The sequence below is a fragment of the Stegodyphus dumicola genome, chromosome 11 (genome assembly GCF_044657685.1).
Source record: "Stegodyphus dumicola isolate Sdum_Otavi_A_Nest chromosome 11, ASM4465768v1".
Lineage (NCBI taxonomy): Eukaryota > Metazoa > Arthropoda > Arachnida > Araneae > Eresidae > Stegodyphus > Stegodyphus dumicola.
The window spans coordinates 67,999,943-68,024,033 of NC_140778.1; the positions used below are offsets into that span (position 1 = coordinate 67,999,943).

The 24,091-nt window shown below is 31.6% G+C and overlaps 1 protein-coding gene across 2 annotated transcripts; it reads left to right on the forward strand.

Annotated features, from left to right (window-relative positions):
- Positions 1 to 59: 59 nt before the first annotated feature.
- On the forward strand, positions 60 to 18,482 carry LOC118200210 (uncharacterized). 2 transcript variants are annotated; one of them, XM_085826800.1, is made up of 4 exons: positions 60 to 224; positions 383 to 466; positions 6,444 to 6,522; positions 6,781 to 16,687. In XM_085826800.1, the coding sequence occupies exons 1-4, from the start codon at positions 117 to 119 to the stop codon at positions 6,789 to 6,791; spliced, it is 282 nt and encodes a 93-aa protein (XP_085682926.1). In that variant the 5' UTR covers positions 60 to 116; the 3' UTR covers positions 6,792 to 16,687. The 2 variants fall into 2 exon arrangements, with proteins under 2 accessions (XP_085682926.1, XP_085682925.1); XM_085826799.1 differs by lacking the exons at positions 6,444 to 6,522; positions 6,781 to 16,687 and adding an exon at positions 17,037 to 18,482.
- The last annotated feature ends 5,609 nt before the right edge of the window (positions 18,483 to 24,091 follow it).

Here is a 24,091-nt window from a genome sequence, read left to right on the forward strand (position 1 = left end):
TGGAGTAAGCATGACGTCACAAAATTGAAGCCAAGGAAGGATCGACAGCGTGACGTCACGACTGATGAGCCAGCATGGCTGCCGTGTAGCGTACGGATAAGACGAAAGCTTTGTTTATGATTGTATTAAAACTGCTCAGCCAGATAAAATTGGTGAATGTAGTGAAGGATGTCAATCATTCCCGCTGCTACGCAGCTAATTTCATAAGTAAATGCCATAAACAGGTATTTTAGTATTTCTATTATTCTGACTTTATTGCTACTCGCTATTAGTTCAGCTTTGCTTTGTTGATCGTTTCGACCTGATTTTGAGAAATATGGATAGATGTGCTGCACCAAATTGTCAAATCATTCTAGAAATAACTTTAGGATCTTTTGTTTAGAAAAAAATGAAAAAAGACGAAAAAGAAGTAATTCTTTCTGGTCGAGATCAATGGATTTCGGTCGCAGGAGCGTGTTTTTGTGAAGTAAGTGCAGCTTCGTATTTTTTCATAGCATATGAGAAAAATTCCCTTATTATTTTTGGAAGCACTTCCGCAGAGGATCCGTTAAATGTAAACATCGCCAAAATTGGCGATAACAGTTCAAAGTTGGTAACCCGGCGAATTCGGTGATCGTAGGTAGCAACCTGATTCTTCAAACGCTTAGACAACGAATCTGTTCTCGTATGTTCTGTGCGTGCTCCGTTTTGCCGCTGGCTGGTGGTGCATCGCTACCGGATGAGCAGGTGAAATTGCGGCGGAGGGGGGGGGGGCTTATTGATAATTGGTAACACGCCTTTCAGAGTAGTATGACTGTTCTTAATAATTAAAATACTAAACACTCAGAACCATAGGGTACCCGAGTCCTAAAACATGATTAACGTGGGCCGCAATAATATAAGGTTTTAAACAATTAACTAAAGTTTTTATTTTTATTACTCTTATTTTTATCTAAAATAATAGGAATTACATCACTTTTCATGCTTAAAAATTTGACATATTTTTAATGTATCTTAGCAATTACCTTTCAGAAGATGCTAGGTGTTTATATATGATAGATGATTAGAATGAAATAAAGAAGTAATAATGAATAAAAAAAAGTATTATTGGTTCTCTGAGATGAGATTTAAAAAAAAAAAAAATTAAGATTTTTTTATTGGTCATCAAAGTTAGTAAACCACTGCTTTGAGTAATTAATCAAAGTTTGACTTTTGAAAGATAACAAAATGTATAATGTTCTTATAGTTTTATTTACAATGCTACTCTAAAGGATTTGAATATTATTGAAGATTCTTGGCAATGTCCAGTTTATTGTGAAAAAGGCAGTTGTTTCAAAATAAAATATTTTAAGCTATCAGCAAGTAAATTCAAAAAATAACTTTGAAAATTGCTTGCATAAAATGGATATTTGAAATGTATTATTCTGTAATGAATCCATTAATCTATTATATGTACAGTAGCATTTAACATATGAAACACAATTTTGGGAATATTGACAAGCAAAGCACTTAATGAAAAAGACACTTTTAAATGTACTAAAATATTAGTATCTGTATGAACAACAGAGAATATATGTAATGAATAATACCATGACCAAATACCTATATAAACAAAACAAAATTAAGTATTCTCATCCTCGACACTTGAAAAAGTAATCCTGCTGTGCAACATTTAGTGAATTTCTGATTGCATAATATTGCAAGCATTTTTTTAGATTTTTCCTACTAGTGCTTAAGACCATTGAATACTGGTAGTTTGATCTGTGTTCATATCATGGTTAAAGGGCTGGCTGCATGGTTGATTTTTCTAGTTTTCCTCATATGTAATGCAAATACAAGCCAGTTTCCCTTAGAATGTTCATAAAGGCATCCTTCTTCAGGTCAACAGCTGGTATGCTTTGCCATATTCGAATAACCTAAACTTTCCTTCAGATTATACATTGACGGGTTATATCTGTAGTAAGCAGGACAATGATCATTCAGCTTCTATCCGTGTGGAAGGAGTATATTTAAAACATGTCAGAACCACGGGATTCATAACAAAATCGACCATTAATCTTGAACATTTTATCAAGTGTGCCGTTTTTCTTACGTTATGGGTTTCACTAACAAGATATTCATACTTTTGTTCAAGTTCACAAGCAGTTCAGCAATACAGTTGCTGGATACTGGTAGTTTGACCCTAATTTGAATCTTCAGTACTCAGTATCTTGGGCCATCACACTGTCATGGCCCCTAAAGCTATTACTGCTTGGCATAATATAAGCAAAGCATTTACGACTCATTTATGATACAACATTCTGAGAAGTGTTTCATCTGCCTTTCTCATACACCTGAATGCATCATTCAGAAGAAAATGATGTTGCTGCGTTTAATTTCATCAGGCCTGATGAAAGGTCTAGAATGCTGCAAGTGCTGGTTTTTTCCCACATCTGTTTTAAGGAGAAATAATTTCAGCGATATCCTGCAACTAGAATTATCCTAGTTTACATATGAATTTGTCAACAGCATATGCTATTTCCTAAAAATCAATGAAAATATTGCTTTTTTCATTCTCATTTTGGATATTCTAAAATGCAGTAATGTATACAGCATTGATTTACGTCCATTTTAAGGTAAATTTGCTGATCATTTCTTATAAGTTTTCAAACATCTTTTTAGAGATGGACTTTCTTCTTTCCAAAGTGAAATGTGTGTCAATACAATTTATTTCAAATGACTATGGCATGACATCTAGTCTTCACTTTGGCATTCATGTTTGTTTCATTATTTTATGGAGACATTGCTATTTATTTTTAAGTGTTTTTAATGTGTTATTGAAAATATTTGTAATATACGCATTTATAAAACTTTGCACTGACCAGAGATATAAAGTTAGTCTTCAGTTAAAAGACTTGTTTAGGATTGTGTAAAGTTGAACAATTACTTTGTTTATATAAGTTGAATAGGAGACTGTTGTTTTATGATTTTTTTTGTAATGTTGGATAGTTTCCACAGGCTTTGGGAATTTTCTTCATTTGATTATCTCTATGTAGTTGAATAGAAAAATATTTTGAAATTATCAAAATAAATAAGTTATCTATTTTGGAGATTAATTTTGATAACCAGCACTTTGTAACAGCATCATGTTCTTAGCATATGCTAAGAATATCGTCAAAAGAAAAGAGTCAACCAACGTGTGCAGATCTGTGATAAATTTTACTACTTTTTGTTATTCCTATGTATATGTAGTTATATAATGATTTGAACAACTGTAATTTTGGAACACTGAGAAACAACTGCTTCAAGTGATTGTTAGACTGTAACTAAATTACTTCAAGTTGCAAATGTGGTCTCACGGCTTCATAGTTTATATTGCAAGGCATGCTGAAAATTTCTAGTTTTGAAATCTGTGTTTAAACTCAAAATGCAGGTTTCTTTTTCAGGCTATCTTCATAACTATTGCATTTTGATATTTAAATTGTTCATATGACAAAGAAATGTGAAAAATGCTAAGTTGAAAACCATGCTGTATCAATATAAATTAAATCCTGTGACTAATCACTTACTAGTCCTGTGAAAATTTGCAAATATGACTCTGATTTTTTGTGATTGCTTTCTAAATTAATTGATGCTATATATTTTAAAATTTCACACTTTACAGAACAATGTTTCTCATTGAAGAATGGCACAGTTTCGTTAATCAGTTGCCAAACTTTCTCGAAAACACATCTTGCACTAAGCCATCTTACTTTTGTTTTGTGTAATACAGCACATGCAAGTATTCAGATTTTAAGGGCTTAAGTAAATCTCGTAATTCCCTATGGGTACATCAACAAGATTGAATACTATTCCCAAGCCTCATGGTTACATCAAGCACAGGTTTAATGTTCAATGGAAATTTAAACAGACCACTTGAAAATAGTTAAAATTTCCACATTCAAAAAAAAAAAAGATTACCTTTCTTCATTTCGTTACATTATCAGTAATTCTCGCTTTCTGGGGAATTTTCAGTGGGAGATCTAAATCTTGTTATACTTATCTGTGTTCATGATGTAACAAAGTCGATGAGCACAGTATACATGTCGATGAAGTGAGATAACAGATATCTATGTGAACTCATGTTATGTGCAAATCACGTGATATTCCTTTACATTTTATTTATACAAATACAGTATACATTGTATAGCCAAAACAAAAATGAATATATATTTACAATATACATTATGTATTACATAGTAAAATCCTAAATATATTTTGATAATTTGCTGAATAGAATAATATATATCTATATAGAAGCTTTAAACAGGTAGCTGTTCACTGGCCATAGTTTGTCCATCCTTGAACTCAACTTTCGGATTTGATAGAGTGAGATTGTGACTACATTTTCAGTAACTTATTTGATAAAATTATGATTTGAAAATTCAAAATAGATTCAAAATCAGAAGATGAATTTAAAAGAAATACTGTGCCTAAATATATTATTAATAATAATTAATGAGCCCACCAGCGGCCGAGCGGTAAAAGCTGCTGAACACTGGTAGTTCGATCCTGGGTTCAAGTCCAGGCGAACGGGCTGGCTGCATGCGCGTTTTCGTGATTTCCCCATGTGTAACATGGATACGAGCTAGTTTCCCTTAAAAAGACCTCTGCAGGGCATCCCTCCCTTTCCGTGGAGTGCCTAAGGGCGGAGCACGTAATAAGAAAAAAATAAAAATAATTAATAACAAAAAAATTAAGTAATCATATAATAAGTATATGCAATATCACACTTACATGATAATTTATACAAAACTATTCCTACATGATTTTTCAATGAAATTTTTTTCTTATTCATTGATCACTCAGCATAGCTCTCCAATAACAATAACCGAAATCAGGTTAGGGTTTGAGGGTTAGTTAAGGAATATTTTGAGTTTAAAATTGCTGGTGGCATGTATCCATTTGGTTTGGTGTGTTTTAATTATGTCAAAGCATGCAAAAAATATCTGCGTAAGAGAAGGTGTGCCTTTGAGAACTTTATAAGGGATTTTTGGCTTTGCATTCCTGTAACATATTGAAGCACCGTGAAAACACCCATGCAATTAGCTGTCTTTTTTTAGATTAGGACCTAAATCAAACTACCAGAATTCAGTCACAGAACATCAGTTGGAAAGTAATGAATCATAGTATGCTTGTTAGAGTTACATGCAAAAAAGTTAAATTCTGCCCTTACTGTTTTAGGTTAGCATGATTGTTAATAAAAATAGTGGATATGTTAGTTTTTATTTTATGACACATGCACACATAAGCACACACTTATTTATGCATGCATAAGTAAGTCAGAGCAGAATATAATTTATTCCTATACAAACTTTATTTTTTACCTAGTTCAAACAGTTGCAATAGTTTATATTTCAATGAAAACATTGTTTATTTCATTTATGTGATGAGAATTTATTTTCACTCATACTTTGGAAAGCATTTTGAAATTATGTAATGAAGGTACAAGTAGTAAAAGTGCCTTTTTGTTTTTCTTGTGTTTTGACAATTTTCCAAGAAACTGCACTGTTAAAAACAGGAATATTTTCTAATTTTATATTCTTAAAGCATATTTAAAGAAAGATATGAATTTCACTAAGTTATTTTTCAACAAATTGATAACTTTGCCATGAAAGACTCATTATTTGCTGTGATCTGGTTCTGTTTTAAATGGAGAAGACATGTATGTATCACCAAAATAGCTAATGAACAGTCAATTACGATCAACGCATTTCGCGGAAATACGTTAACAGGCTGTTTTTTATTACAAACAGGAAATGGCATACTGCAAGACAGAGGGAATATGGAGTTAGGGGATCTATGGGAACATAATATCCAGTCCTTTCATTGCTATTAACGATTTTCAGTTTACGGTTTGACTGACTGACTGATAACTTATAGCCAGAATACCACTGAGATCAGTAGTTTACCTGGCTCAATCAAATTTATGCCGGATGGGCACAATAACATAGAACTATCTTCACATAATGTCCGCAGTAAGGAGGAGAAAGACGGATAAAGAATAGGAAGACCAGCAACGCAAGAGCTCACATGTTTACGGTTTGTATTACGGTTAACCTTTTTATATATCTTGTAATGTAACTGTACACCGCTAAACTCATGGCCGATTAGCCGTTGACAAGCTTGGCGAGTAAATACGCTTCGCCGCCAACGGATCCTCTGCCGAAGCGCCAACGGATCCTCTCCGGAAGAAAACCCTTACTTTTTTTCAAAATGTGTACTTTCATTTAGCTGTCACTTATTGACGCTGAAATGATTTTACAAATATAAAATCAATTGTGGAATGTGTGTGCATTTGTGCAGCAAAATATCGCCAATACTGTTTTTTACTGTTGCTAATAGTTTATACTGTTTGTAAAATTGTATTCTATATTTCATGTAAACTTTGTCTCGGTTGGGATTGTAATAGGCGTTTTTTTATTTAAATTTTACTGTACGAATAGTGTATTAGAGGTCTATGCTGTATTTTGATTCTGATGTATTGTCGCCAAATATATCAGTTGGCGCCAGTCTTAAAAATTGGTAAGTATAACATAAATTATAAATTGTTTAGGTTATTCTGTATAGTGAGGTAAATATATTCTGTGTCCTTCAGGAAGCTTCATAAACTTAATTATTTATTCTTAATTTTGTCCTATTTTCATATAAAAGTTAAAATTTTTCACAAAATTTCATTCTTAATAGTGTGATTAAATTCATTTAGTACATGCAACTGTAATTAAATACTAGTGTTTTTGATTTTAATGTTAAACTTCATACATGCTTTTGTTAAATTTGAAGGTGCATTTTGAAGAAAACCAGTTTGAATGTTCTAGGAAAGATGGGTTTAAAAAACTAAAGCCTTGTTTAATGTGCCTAATCCAACACAACTGTTGACCCCACAGCATGTAAAAGGCATTGGGTTTACCAAACTACCATTCAATGATATCCAGTTTTTAAAATGTATGTTTTTTTAAGTTTTATAGTTTTCATAAAAAATGTTTCATATTAAAAATGGATTAATTTGTTTTATAAATAAATCAAAATATTGAAATTCAGGCATTATATGATTAAGCTTTAATTTCAGTGCTTAAGAATAGATTAAAAATTGAAATTTTTAATAGATAATAATTCATAATACTGTTTAAATTTTGCTGTTATATATATATAATTAAATGTGTATTTTATTATAATAATCATATTTAAAATGAGGCATAAAAGCAACCTCAATTTGATATAGTTTTTGATTAAAATTACTGATTTCGAGGCCTATCAGACACAGGTCTCATTTCTTCAGATTTGCCCCTAAAAAAGAGAAACCTGTATTTGATTGCCTTCAAAGTCTACAGAGGTTTGTTCAAAATCAGGATTAAACTAAAATAACTTTTTTGCTTAATTTTAAATTTTACATATATATAGGAATATGCATTAAGTAAGCAAAAGAACAGTATTATTGAAAGTAATAATTTTGAGTAATATAATAATATGGTAATGTATGTTTTAATGTCTTGTCTAAGTCCTCGCTTTCAGAAGTGGGGCTTCATTGTTTAAATAATGTAAAGTCCTTCACCTATTATAAATTTCAGATTTTACATAGAAATATCATACAAAGTAAATTTGCAGTACTCAATTACATTATTGTTTCCATCATTATTGGATTAATTTGAAGTTAGTCATTAAGGTTAAGTATTTATAAAATGTTTGTATTTTGTTCACAAAAACTTCCATCATGTAGCAGTTACTTTTATGTTATGGAAGATATCAAGCTCTGCTAAATCAAATTTACTTTTTTGTGACCTTAAATCTTAAGCACCAATCGTAAATTTATTTTGGCATATTTTTAAGAATTTGAATGAAAAATTTATTGCTACTGTGAAAGAATGATCAACTGATGTTTACCTTACTAATCAATGTCTTAAAGTGTTGTAATGATTCGCAGGATTTTTCATAATGTGATGTTGCATATATGTTTTGATCTTATCAAATAAATATAAAGAATGTATTCCTAATCAGATATTTCTTCTTATGTAAGATTATTATCTATCATGATGTGATGCTTAGGATTTGTTTTTAGAAGCCAAAACACTATTTTTTGAGATGCTAATAAAAGCAATGTATTTTATTTATTTACTTACTGCTTTAAAACAGGTTTTGAATTAAGGCTTTCCCCTTCCTTACAGTATGCACATAAAACTCACTTAAGCTATATTTTTAACATATTAATGAGATATATGTAAATAAAATATGTCTCTTAGGGTAGCTCCTTTAATAGGGGGGAAAACTGAACTAAAATGGTATACCTTAAAAACATTTTATTGAAAACAAAAATACTATCATAACAGTGTCGGCTAAGATTTATTCAGATTTTTTTTTTTTTTTTTTTTTTTTTGCATTTATTCCGGCATTTCCCCATAAATTAATATAAATAAAATTTAAGGTAAAGTAGGTCTAGCGTTATATCATTCTATACAAAGCTGTTGACTTTATGTATATTCTACATAAAGGTGTTGACTTTAATGGAAAAAATCCGGTTACTGTGTTTTAATAAAATTTGATTATAATGGAATGACTTGCACTGTGTTAGAAAAAAAGAGTGAAAAATAACAATTTTTGTTTTATTTTCACTATAAGTACAAGTATTTTGCATATGTTTGTTATCAAAAGATGTAGATTTAAAGCTAAATAATACTTTTGTTTTTACTTATGCAAATTAATTAATAAGGATATTAACTAATTATAGAATTATTGGTACTCTTCTGTTATCGGGACCGGATTCAGAAATCTTTATATGGATGTATATTGAATGTATGTATATATGAACCATGCATATGTATGTGTGTATACATACATTTTTGATTTCCATCCCGATAACAGAAGAGTACTGAATTATCATTAAATATTCAGATATGTGTAATAATATATTAACAACATTGTTTCACGAGAAAATAGTAAAATTTAATTAATTTTAATAATTTTCTTGTGCCATTGCTTCAAGGAATGAAATTTGAATTTAACAAATATTCACTATTTCTATAAAGCAAATATAAAATTCTCTACTCATATAAAGCAAATATAAAATTAAAATTTTAAATTTTATGTATGTTTTTTCCCTTGTTTAATTCATAAATTTACCAGTTTTTCTATGTACTGTATAAAGTATTTTCTCAATAGCAAATGTATCGGTAAATAGTGTCTAAATTTTGTGTGGAAAGGTATTCTTTTTATTTTTTATTTATTAATTTTTAAAATTTTCTTTTTAGCTAAATAAAGAACAAAAATAGTATTTTTGATATGGAATTTTTACATTGCTAAATTTATATAAAAATATATTTTTAAAATATAGATTCCCACAGCCATTAGAGCATTGAAATAGTTTTTATAGCATTCTGCTAAAACATCAAAATTTAAAGGTGTATATCTCAAATCAGTATTTAAAATCATAAAACTTTTAGCTACCTTTTTCTGGATATGCACACAAAATACATTTTTAACCAAATTGTTGCAATAATAAACATTCGATTCCATGTGAGCAAACTTCAAACTGCATATTAAAAATGATAAACAAGAAGTAGATTAAAAATGAAAAACAAGAATTATTATGCAGACAAGCTATTAAATTTTTCAGAAGTTTAAAATGCGAACTTGCTAGATATATTAAAGCATCAGCATGTATTTATCCACTTATCATATAAAATTTGCTTACAATTTTAGAAAAGTAACTTTTGATTCAGAAAAGCTTTAGAAACTTAAAAATTACTGAAGTTTTCTTCATACAAATTTGTAGCCACAGCTTTAATGTTCTCTAAATAATTTAACATGTAATGTAAATAAAAGTAATATGCTTAACTCCATCAGTACTGAAATGGTATAGTTAAGATATTAAGAATTATCATACAAGTATTGTATTGAAAGGCTTATAATTTTTATATAATACATGAAACTACCTTGAATTATAAAAGAAAAGTAGTTACATAAATATGAAAACGTGATTTCAAACCCATTATAACCTCATGGAAATTAAGAATACAGCTGCGGGAAATCTCTTGTCAAAAAGTACATTTTTAGTTGTCTAACATTATGCATGTATTGTATGCATGTATGTAAAAGTATAAACTGAAAATTCAGAAGTAAGTTGACAAAAAAGTTTTTGTAACTTATATATGAATTTGAAGTATATGTGAAAATGTTTTAAAAACGCATCATGAATCATATGAGAAATTCGTCATTTTAAAAAACTACGAGAGAGAAGTCACACATCTTTATATGAGTGCGAAAAATCGGAACTTAAGATTCTCTAAAAGGTCCTCTAAAATGTTAAATAATTAAAGTTTTAACTAATACGGCTAAAGAGCCAAAGATTGGTCCCCAACCGAAATTGCAACCCTAAAGGGTCGCAAAAACATGGCTGACGACTCACACATATCAGTCGTGACGTCACGCATCGTGACGTATCATGGCTTCATTTTCATTGCATGGGAACATACGGGGAAGGCTTACTCCATCTATTCTAACCTCCTTGGTTTAAATTACTCTTTATATGAAACATCTTCTTGCATAATTCACACATATAAGGTTTCTCTCGTGTGTGAATATGCACATGCATGTTTAAACTACCTTTTCGTTTAAATGACTTTCTACATATGTCACACATATAAGGTTTCTCTCCTGTGCGAATATGCATGCTTAAACTCGAATTTGCACGAAACGTGTTCTTACATACAGGGTTCCATAAGCTACTGTTATATATTGCTTCTTCAAAAAGATGGGTTGCATACACCTGGACAAGAAGGTTCTCAATACTAAGAACTATAAACTTGTTATATAAATCAGGACGATGTTTATGCTCTGCATGAATGTGAAATAGGGAAGTTACCTGAATTTTACCCCAAACTACTTCTGGATATTGCACAGTTGTTTTTAGTGGTTTGTGTAAATACACACGTCATTATTTTGATCAAAATGTTCATACATATTGTTCATGCGACTTATCTAACTTATTACGTAAGTTTAGCTTGATTTCCAGGAACACTTGAGAAAAAAATCAATTTGCTACATTAACACAAAAATACAATTTATCGCTCAAGAATATTTACGCAGTTCATCATATATGTTTCATTTTTATTATATATAGTTTTGATTTTTCTAGATTTCTTAGTTAGTGCCTAATAGTTTCTCCTAAATGCTGAAAAATGTGAACATTTTACGGCACTCCGAAGTCCACATTGCTAAGCGCATGACTATAAAGTAACAAAATTTCATTTTAACTGTCAACACATAGAGTTCATTTATTACTCATATGTGTCAGACAGAGGTATACCGAAAAAAAAAAAAAAAAAAATTGGGGATTTTCCCATAACCAGCACTAGTGCGACCACATGTCCCGTTTTTTTTTCACAAGCGTCTAAATGCTAGATGGACAAACAAGCGTCTAGTTGCACCTAGATGCACAAGCCCCTCAGACGCTAGTTTCCTTCCGGTTCCATCCTGAACATTTGCGCGAATTACTGCGCATGTCGTCATTTTCCTGAAGGCGCGCTTACTCAGTTATTTTTCTGCTCTTTGCATTGACAAGCATCTAGCCCATCCGATACTAGTTTACTCCTGATTCCCCCTTCATCATTTGCGCAGATTCACGTCCAGCGTTTTTATGTCAGGGATCGTGGAATGCAGAAGGAATCAGCTGACACCGGCGCTACCAATTATTAATTACGAACTTGGTGCGCATTTCTCAGTGTACATCAATTTCTTTTATTAGTTTTTCTACAATATTTTTCTTTTTAATTAAGATATATATTTACATGTTAAATAATGGTTATTTCTCATTTTCTGTCAAATAATATATTATTTTGATTTATGCTTTCCCTTTTGCACCTTCTTGTTCAGATGATTCATCATAAATCTATATATAAAGGAAGAATTCCTGATTTATTCATTTATAGATCATCGTCCAAAGCTATTAGAGATACACATATAAAAACTTAAGAGCTTATTCCTTTTGTACTGAAGGGCGTCATTTAAAAAGAGATTTTTTAAAATTCGGCACCCAAGGAGGGCAAGACGTGTTTTTACGTTTTTTCATATAAGGAAGAAACAGATGTGCATAAGATTCTTGTTTTGAAATGTAATGGAACATTAATACCTAAAAACCAGTTTCAGAAGTTTACAAAATTGGGTCCCCAAGGGGCGGGGGGCAAAACGCGTTTTTCACATATTCCTTCATACCTCAGATATGCATTAGAGTAGTGCTTTAAAATGTAAGGAACACGAATAAATGCTGATATCAATATGAGTGAGGTGGAGGACTGATTGGCATAAACTACAAGTTTATATAATAGAAAGTAAGCCTTATTAAAAATATGTGAAGCTAGTTAGTATATAAAAAACTTTAGGTTTCTCTTATTAATGTTATTAATAATTACAATCACAAAATTAAAATGTAGCAGTATGTGGCAATTCACAAAACTGTGATGCGATTTTGAAATTGTGATGAGATTGTTACGATGTTTAGTTAGTTTTAAAGAATTCTCCACATAATAAAAAGGCCAGTGCACAATATGTTTATGTATATGTGGTAGAATAATTAGAAAATAAAAACTTGACAAATATTAAATAATAGAAAATATTGCTTGCCATTTAAATTTGGGAATGTTTCAGTGCCACGAAAATATATTTATGTGCATTAAAACTATTGGTAATAATCTATTGACTGAACAGTAGAAAAGTAAAAAAATAATAGATTGTATGAACAATATTTGATATTGTTGCTCTTGTGAAAAAGGAAGGCAGTAAGGCAAGGAAGAGACACAATTCTCAATAATCACAGAATAATTCAACGAGCACCAGAGATAAAGTTTCAAGACACAGTTCTGACCTCCTGCATCATGTATTTGTTCCTTATCATTAAAAAGATCAGAGTTGTAATTATGTTATTATCTCTGTGCATTTTAATTTTGGCATAAGCATATATACAGCTTCCATAACATGCGACCCAACCTCCTGCATGCCAGGTGTTTCGGTTGATCTTTACCATGTGACATTCTTACCGTGAAGACACCATGTTCATTGACACAGGTTCTGATGCAAATGCGCAAAAATTAATATTATGATACACATGTGGTTGGGCACCTTTTCCCATATATTCTTACAGTGGCTCGTTCGGCTAATCTTTGGAATAGGGTAACAGGTAGTTTGGCGACATTTTGGTAAGGCGATAAAGGTTACTAGCTAGGACTTTAGCAGTGTACATGGATAAAGTTAAAAGTGTGAGCAATGGGCCATTTTTGTGCAATTCTGCGATGTTTTTTTAAGTGAAAATAGGTCGACGGGTACATGGATGATACCGTGTATGTGCAATTCTTAAAAATGCTTCAAGCAGTGGACAATTCTGGACTTTGTCCCAATATCGCACCTAATCTTCGTCATGATTAAGCACTTTTGTTCCATAAGAGTTCTACAGTCAAAAGTCGTTAATTCGGACACCCATAATACAGGATGATCTATAATCCGGACCTCAAAACTACAATCTTTCTGCGCATGCGTCGCGTTGACGCATGCGCGTAAAATCTTTACGGCTGTGAATATGCGTGTCCGCATGCGCGTTTAATGTATAACGGACGGTATAAGCTAAGCTAAAATTATCTAATTCAGTTAATGTTTCAGATTGCGTTGTTCCTTAATCTTCGAATTGGATCCGGCTTATTATTTTTTGCTGACTGTAAGAGCAATTTTATATAAGTAAGCTTGAACTTTCGATTATGTCAAATAGAATTTCCGATATATATTTACTAATATGTAAAGGATCTACAAAGCGAAAGTATGTTTCGAAGTCCATTAAACAAAAAGTGGAATTGCTGCAAAAAATGGATAAAGGCATATACTTTGTTTATCTAACCATTCCGAAATCTGTTTATCAATTTCACTCTGCTCTGCGGCGGGGGGAGGGGGAACGCCGCGGTACGCAATGAATTGGAAGTTGATCTAGCAGCACTATCCTTATCTTCAGAGCAGATGTTTTTATTTTATTTGGCTTATAATTCCTTACTTACTAAATATAGTATTTTATCTCGATGTACTCCGTCTTTGATATAATTTAAATCAAATTCCTCGTCATTATAATTCGCTTCCGATAATGAAGAAAGTGACACAGAGGTTATTGAAAACGAAAAATTTCGATTGACGAATTAGTCGGTATTCTCGACGCAGCAATTATAGTACCTCAACAGCGGAACTTTGTAACTGAAGAAGAAATTATGTCTTTTTATAGAATTAAAGAGAAAGTATTATCACATAAAACGAAGCAACTTAAACAACTTATATTGAAAGAAATGTTTAATAAAGTAAACAAATAAATATTAGGCTTTTTTTTTTTTTTTGTAAATTTTGATACCCTTTAGATCATAATTGTTCTTTATTTCATAAATTACAGTTTCATATTTTTAATTTTGTAATTTCTGCATGCCATCTTACCAGATTTAAACTGATGATCTATAATCAGGCAAAATCGATAATCCGGAATGTATGTTCCTAAAACATACTCGCTGTACCTCCTGCTGTGATAGCTGCTTCGCTGCTATTGGTTAGAAGAATACAAACGTAACATAGAGCTTTCGGCGTCATTTGTTTTGTCACGTGGTAAAGCTTCTGGAGCCCGTGTATTAAAAATCGTTTTATGGCGTACAGCGGTTATGTTTTCATCCTTTAAAAAAAAATCAGTTAAGAAGTCAGAGGTGATTTTATGTACAACTGAATATTAATTCATATGTTAATATATATTTTTACTTTATGCAATACACCTTGAGAAATACCGGATCATTACAAAGGAAGGAAAATGGGTTATTTGCTTGAGAGGGTTATATCCTTATTCTATTTTGCTAATGGAATGTTGGAAAAACAATATTTAACATAGTTTATTAATGCTTTATCGTGATACAACTACATTTTTAAGAACAAGATTACAAAGCTTACAGTTTTACCCTGAGATGGAATCCCAGGAAAAATATTGTTAATAATGGACTAGATTAAAGTAGTGATATAGAGAAAGTACATGTGGGATCTTTTCCTTTACTGAATAACATTTGCCAGTCAATTTACAGCAAAATATACATGCCTACATTGCCTACTGTCCCTTAAATTAAATACAACCTTTGAATCGCTCTTAATATTATTATTATTTTAAAAGTAAATGTTGTCAGTTAAATCTATCAGGTACCTTTAGTATGCATAAGGTAGTAAGGAATATACTTTTTACACACATAAACATTGCTTGGATTATCCCAAATTTTCATATATATTTTAAAATACACAGTGTCATTTCCATTATCTATTTCTACTTCATTACCTTTTTTTTCCTTTTTCTAAAGATGGGGATGATCTAGAACTGTGACAGATTGCATTTTGAATGTATTTTAAATTTACCATTATTATTTTAAACTACATTTTGCAACAATATTTATGTTTGCTCTTCCCTTAAGGGAAACAGAAATAAGTTTTTGTGTTTAAATATTATAAGTTATTAAATTAAAATTCCTGTGTTTAATTCCATCTTTAACAAGAGCCATAAAATATATGGAATTTATATTCTTACCACAGATGTGGTAAGTCATGAACCCATTGGCAACTTTGAAGAGCATTTGCAAACTTGTTGGTGAGTTAGGATGCTTGCATATCTTTAAATTTATTTCAATGATGCATCCACCACCACCTATTGTTTTACATTCTTCAATACAAGACACGCACAATTCTAGGCTTTTTTTCACCGTTGTTCTTCCTATAAATCTTTTTAATTAAAAAAAAAAAATCAGAAAATTGCAAAATTTTGGCACCAGAATCCTAAAATGAGAAAGGAAAGAGGGGCATGTGATGCCTTTTATGTTGAATGCATGCAGAAAGCTACATTGCCAATGATTTTACCAGAAACTGCAGTATGTGGTCCACCGCAATGCTGAAGTACTGAAATTCCCATAGGAGGGATCATAATCTTCAACCACACTGGTGAAAATATCTGGAGAATGCTATGTGTATACTTGGGTTGCCACATAAATGATTTTTAGTGACATGTGTAGCCACATAAATTTTTCTTAGCAACATGGTTTAGACCATGAATAATTTTTCACAGCATTCTGTTGAGGTTCAGAAAATTAGAAAGTACCAAAATTCACCATTTTAGAATTATTTTGAGAAAGTTATACACTTTGTGAACTCTGATGAACAAAAATTAATAAGCTATGCTTCCCTCAAACCAATTTTCTTTCTTTCACATAATGATTTATTTGCATATATCAGAACTTTACTAGTACTGCAATATGCTTTTGGAATGATTATTATTTCATTCTATGAGATTTTTACTATCCCATGACATAGCAGACTGAAACTAGAAAAAACGAACAGTTTTCTGTTTTCATTATTTTTAGCAAATCAAAAAGAACCATATTTATAAAATGCAAAATGGCTAACAAAAATGAAATATAAAATTACATACACCATTATCAGAAGTCAGTTATGATTATATATGACTGTTACAGTTAAATACTATTTATTGGCACTTTACCACCAAAGAAAACACACAGACATCATTGCTGGGAAATAACTACCTCTAAAAATCTGAGATGTAGTAAATAATCAATGGGTACCTTTGTCACAATTTGAATTATCATTTTTAAAGCACATTGATACTTATTTATGTTAAAAGAAAAAAAAAAAAAAAAAGAAATATCCTACTTGATCTGGTTTTCCTAAAGCTGGTGAATGCTTAAGCAATGAACTCACTAGTTTGACTCATTGATTAAGATAACATAATCTGTATGTATGGCTGTTTCAGTTATATTATTCTTCAGTTCAGAACTAAGTAGGTGCTACATAGCAAAAAATTAAAGTAGTTTTTTTTAAATGACCATTGTTTCAGCTAACTTTGGTAGAAAAAATAAGCAGCCCTCAGGTGCTTTGCCATATTCAAATAACCTAACTAAACCCTCGTTAGAACATTATAAGTGACTACAGCTATAGTTGTGCATAGAACTTTGCAAATACAAGGATAAATAACATAAATTCATTTTTTCCAGATGAATCTTAATACATCAACACCATCAAGGATCACATCAATGGTCTGCATCAACAAAATGCCACATTATGTCATGCATTATGCATCTCCATACAGTTCTGAAACCAAGTGTAATCGTATGGTCCATTACATCCCAGTTGCCTTCATGTTTAATGCTCATCGGTGGCCAGGGCAACCTGTATGAGTGCAATGAGCAGCAAGACATAGGAGCGTCAAAATTTTTAGAATTTTGGCAGGAACTGGAAAGCATAATTTGCAAGCAGCAGTTATTCTATTAGGTAATAAAATGTCTAGCTCTGGCTTCACTAGCAGTAAAGTAGCTGAATACTGATAATTCAACCTGTGTTCACATTCTGGCGAATAGGTTGGCTGCATGTGTGTTTTCATAGTTTTCCGCATATATGAAATATGTATAAGCTAATTTCTCTTTGAAAGTATCTCTACCCTTAGCCACACTATACTGTAATCAAATAAATTAAACACCCCCCCCCCCAAAAAAAACAGCTTCCATGTTTAATGTGCAGTTGAACAGGTGCCATTGTTTAGGGCTACTGCAAATGATTTATCAGATTTAAAAATTCTAATATTGAAAATATTATGCATATTATAATGATTGAATCCAAATAAAGAATGAGAAATTATCCAAATTTTCTGTACGTACAACAAATGTTTTGTTGTGTATGTTATGTGAGCACCAGATACATTTTGTACATAATGTATTACCAGTACATTATGTAAAAAAAAAAAAAAAAAAAAATGCACTCCTTAATGTTTGCCCAATGGAAGACTTCAAATGTGATAGATGATGCAGTATGGAAACTCGGGGTACAAAAAATGTGATATCAATAGCCATTTGGAAGTGTGCTGTGTGATCAATGTTCATAAAATGTCTGTAGCACGCGAGGTAATTTTTTAGTTTCTAGTTCATTTCCATAAATTGATTATTGTATGTGTACTACTTATGAAAAGGCAGTGTTTTTAAAATCTGATGAATCATTTACTATTACTGTGAGGTTTTCGAAGCTCACTGCTGTCTAACTTTAGAGGTTGTCTAGAACTAGTGATCAACAAGGAATGTCTGACACATAACAGAAAACAACTTTTAAATTCCCACCATTTTTTTTACTGATCTATTTATCCCTTGATCTATGATTTCATCAGATCTCTTATCTACTGAATATATCAGGCCTATGATTATGCACCACAGTCTACCCATGGTTACATCAGCTGAACACTGGTAATAATTGAAATCTCATTTTCTCACATATTCTAGGTGCACATCTAAGTATCTGTTTACCTTCATGCAATGGCTGTACGAGGAGGTATATTCCAAGTTTAACTGTTTTTTAAACCATGTACTTCAAGTCTAACTGATTTGCTTACACATGTACAGTTAAATCATGTATTAAAAGTTATCTGCATAATAAATATGATTTTACCTACTGTCTTCTGTAATGTTATGCTTCTAATAGCTGTCAGTGTTTTATGATTACAACAGTTATTTATATTAATGTTAACCCAAAAAAATTTAATCACTATGGAAATCTACAAATTAGACAAACTGCAATTATCATTTTCTTCTAATATTTAATCTAAAGCAGCGGTTCTCAACCTTTTGACTAACGCATACCATCTAAAAAAAATTGAAAACCTTTAATACCACCACCACTCCTGAACAAAGCTCAAATCATATAAATTTACGAGTGTTCGAAAAGAAAACTCAATCAGGATGTTGGGTTTTAATTTTTTAATTTAAAAGTTAAAAATACTTTGCTTCTTTGCGTACCACCGGTTGAGAACTGATCTAAAGAAATGTTCCTATGTTGTTTAGATTCATCCACACTCATTCTGCAAACAAATTGTGGAAATTTTCATATTTTTGTTTATTAACAGTCAAATGGTAAGTGTGTTAAGTGATAATATCAGTAGAACATATTTGCTGCACTGATGATTTTCATACTCTTTCTGAAATGTACACATAACTACTAATAATTTATTCATAGTAAATCATTAATAGAAGATTTTACTTTTTGATGAAATACATTTTACCTAACTTGTTAGCGTTTATGCACTTTTGTAACATACATGTTAAACGTCAGTTTACATATTTTCTAATTAATATTTCTTTCACTTAAATCATCATTTCCTAGAAACTGGTACAGTCAAAAGTCGTTAATCCGGACTCGTCGGGACTTCGGCAATTCCGGATAATCAATTTTTCCGGATTATAGATCATCAGTTTAAATCTAATAAGATGGCATGCAGAAATTACAAAATTAAAAATATGAAAGCGTAATTTATGAAACAAAGAACAATTATGATCTAAAGGGTATCAAAATTTACAAAAAGAAAAAGCTTAATATTTATTTGTTTACTTTATTAAACATTTCTTTCAATGTAAGTTGTTTAAGTTGCTTCGTTTCATGTGATAATACTTTCTCTTTAATTCTATTAAACAGACATAATTTCTTTTTAGTTACAAAGTTCCGCTGTTCAAGTCCTATAATTGCTGCGTCGAGAATACCGACTAATTCGTCAATCGAAATTTTTCGTTTTCAATAACCTCTGTGTCACTTTCTTCATTATCGGAAGCGAATTATAATGACGAGGAATTTGATTTAAATCATATCAAAGACGGAGTACATCGAGATGAAATACTACATTTAGTAAGAAGGAATTATAAGCCAAATAAAATAAAAACATCTGCCCTGAAGATAAGGATAGTGCTGACAGATCAACTTCCAATTAAGTGCGCGGCATTCCCCCCCTCCCCCACGCAGAGCAGAGTGAAATTGATAAACACATTTTGGATTTCGAAACATACTTTCGCTTAGTAGATCTTTTACGTATTAGTAAACATATATCGGAAATTCTATTTGACATAATCGAAAGTTCAAGCTTACTTTTATAAAACTGCTCCAACAGTCTGCAAAAAATAATAACCCGGATCCAATTCGAAGATTAAGGAACAATGCAATCTGCAACATTAACTGAATTAGATAATTTTAGCTTAGCTTATACCGTCCGTTATACGTTAAACGCGCATGCGTAAACGTATTATGTGCATGCGCACATGCATATTCGCAGCCGTAAAGGTCTTACGCGTAAACACCTATGCGCATGCGCTAACGCGACGCATGTGCAGAAAGTTTTTAGCTTTGAGGTCCGGATTATAGATCATTCCGTATTGTGGGTGACCGAATTAATGACTTTTGACTGTATTGCTATTTGTTATTAATTTTTCATTAAAATGCATTCATAACTTTTTTTTTTCTTCTCAGAATTTTACTTCATGTGATGAGTAAGCATTATTTCCATTAAGTTGGAAAATTTGTATCTAGGAAAATATAAATTTTGTCCAGTTTTGTCTGACATCATTCTAAATCTCAAAACAGAGCTATAGCACATTACTTCAGAGACAATGTTCATTAAAAAATCTGTGCAAAATAACATCAACAAGAGAAGTTATGCTAGCTGTATCTAAGCAAATGTTCTGTGATACATATTTATGTAGGTATAATATATTTATGATATATTTTATTATAAAGATTAAGAGTTTTACTAAACACACATCACTTAACCTAACTTCATATTTAAAGACACAAAACATTTGTACGCTGATCTCAGGCAGGTAATGGCTGGTTTGGTCTATCATGTATTTTCTAATCGGAAAAGCAGCTATGAGACAAATATCATTTAGTAGCTTCCATGAGAGCATCTCTCAAGCAAAATACTTGTCAAAATTAATTAATTAGCTTTTAAAGGTACATTAAAAGCATGATGTTATGAAGAAGAGAAAAGTTCCACAAAGCAGAAAAAAAATCTAAAGTACAAATTAGCAGGAAATATAGCCTTAGTCCTATGAAGCTTTATTATAGCACTATTAGATTTATCATTTTAAACTCTAATTCATTTATTCAGAAAAACCATTCTATTAAGAAATTTTAAATAATCATCATTAAGAAAAATATATTGTTTTTAATATGTTTTTATATTACTACTTCATTTTAGACAATATATTACTTTATGAAGCTAAATAATAGATATGCAAGACTTAGTTGAATATCAATTGTGTAAATCTTGTTTTGAAATTTTAATATATGGTATTTTCTAGGGAAGATAATCTTTTAGAAGATTTTTGCTTACATTTTTGTTTGATTTATCCCTTAGAAAATTTCATGAATATCATGATGTTGATTGAGCAATGCTAGTAAGGTATTAGTTTTATATCATTATGCACAATGGCAAATGGTATGAGAGCGACTAAATGGCTAGTCAATAAGACAGTGTTTATTTCTGGTGCTTTTTATTAAATAAGATCTGTAGCTTTCATAAGTATAATAAAATCTGAGATAGAGTTAGTAATTCATCACGAATCAATTTGACTGCTTTATGTAATCTTAAACAATGCCTGAGACCTATGGAAAAGCCACTTTAATAGGGAGTGTACCAAGTGTCTTTCTAAATTTACAGCTGATATCACTCAAAACAGTTTTATGCATCTTATCATGCACATAAATTATGTCATGATGCAAAATATTTTCCCAACATGATGATAATGTAAGTCGAGCCTCCAGCAATGGACATTTCACATTATCAGATATATCCCATTGATAGACAGTTCCTGATTTCGAAGCAGAGAACCACTGTACACATATATAGTGATCCTGTAACTGTCTAGTAGTGGGTGGTTTTACTTTTGTTTTAATGATGCCATTAATTATATCTTCAAAGATATCCCTGCCACTATGATAATAAAAAACTGCAGTTACTTATGACAGTGTCAAACTTAATTTTTCATCTGTTAAAATATTAATTTGATCCAAGACACTCTGATATTTATTAGTAACAAAGTGTCATGCACATATTATGCGAATATAATTATTTTGGCTTTGTATATATTGTTAATGTTTACTTCAGGACAGTCTGGCTGTGTTGTAATTGTAAGTCACTTTGTTTTTTATTTGCAATCTACTGGGTTTGGTGGGCGGGAAACGTATCAAAGAAAATCATCTAATATGAATGTGTTGTCATCTCCATTGATGGCTGCATGAAGTCTTTAGGTGCTATCTATCCTGAATCAATAATTTTTTATACAGAAATATGCAATAATTTCATAAACTATGTTAACTAGAGTACCTACTCTTGAAGTCTCTTAGATAACTGTTAATCAATAATACACTAATAGCCATTAAAATTGCTACAGCATGAAATAAAGCAAATAAAAAAAATATTTGTTGTACGTAAATAGTATGGTATGAAGACAAAATGATTAAATTTGTAAGCAGTTTGGGGGTTTACAAGGGTGCGAAATCAGTCGAAACAACTGCTCCACCTGGCAGGTAAAACGGCCCTTATCTGGTTAGGCACTGAGTAGAATTTCGCTTGAATGACAGAAATCGGCATCTTATTCCATTCTGATTCAAGCCTATGCCACACTTCATCAATCGTATTAGATGGAGAGGGTTGCTAGGCCAGTCCTCAGCAAACCATGAACAGGTGTTTTCAATGGGTGACAGATCTAGAGACCGTACAGGCCAGGGCAGCAATCAAATGCACTGCGTATCGAGAAAGGTCAGAACACAACGTGCAACATGGTCTTGTATTATCCTGTTGGAAGATTGCATTTGGCAGGCCTCAAAGATAGGGCACAACCACTGGACGTAAGATGTCAGAAATGTACCGATCTGGCATTCAAATTACGATCGATCCGAACTAGAGATGTGTGTGCCATGTGCTCATTGGCTGCCCATACCATCACATTAGGGTTCCTATGCCGATACTGAATGCAACCAGGCGATGTGCGGTCTCCTTGGAGCCTCTAGACACTAATACGATCATCAGAATAATGCACACAGAAACGAAACTCATCTGAAAAGACGACATTGTGCCCCTTCTATATCCAGCTTTGTTGTTAGACACACCACAGTAGCCGCTTCGCTCTGTGCTGCATTTTCAAGGAAAGCTAAAGTAATGGACACTGTGCTGATAGTCCATGCTGATGCAAACGTTGACACACCGTACGAGCAGATACTGGGAACGCTGCAAACATGCCCATTTTCTGACTAATGGTCTGTGATGTGGTTGTAAATTTGGAGGGCTGACCTCACAATATGCCTGTCCTCTCGGGTATTAATAATGGGATGGCATTGAGATCCTGCATGCCGTTCAGTATAATCCTCAGCATTCCATACATGCCATATTCGCTTAACAGTGGTTGGATGTCGAATAGTGCAACGGTCGATAATCCACACTCTCTATAGGCAACAATCCTGGCTCATATAGAATGATAATCCACTTATATATAACGATAATCCAAACTCTCTATAGGCAACAATCCTGGCTCTATTGAATTCTGACCCTTGATGGTAAGCATTTCTTCTTATTATTTAAGGCATATCATGATATTCTGAGCACATTCCAACCTTATAAAGTGCTTTTCGAATGACAAAGCCACTATACAACTTTTTGAAATTATTAATTCATCATGACAAACTGTGCCTAGAAATACCATAATGACTATTTCCAAGTTTTTGAATGCTTATTTTTTTCCTATGATTCACATAACTTAGTATGCAACTGAATACCCACATCCAAAACTGAATCGATGTTTTCTGATACATTACTGGTGACAAAGACAAAGTAGTGTTCTAGTTTGCCTTTTTGTACCTTTTTAAAAGACGGACATCATCAGAAGTTGCTCTATATTTTTAAATAATCGAAAACAATATTCTTTTTCAGAATATAGGTTATTACTGCAAATATTAACAGTCCTCCATTTTTTAAATTTTAGTTCCAGAAAATATTAACATACCAATGAAATATTAAAAGATTAAACTGTTCTTCTGCCAAAAATTTTCAAAAATACAAAACCAATCTTGTTTTATTAAAAATCCCTTCATGTCAAGCTCCAACTCCCTGAAAATTGAATCTCTTATGTTAAACCAAAATTCTCTTACATTATTTCACAACTTCTGATATTTGAAAATCTAAAGTACAAGATTAGATACTTTTATGCTCTGGTAACGAAATTTCTTTTACATAATTATATATTTT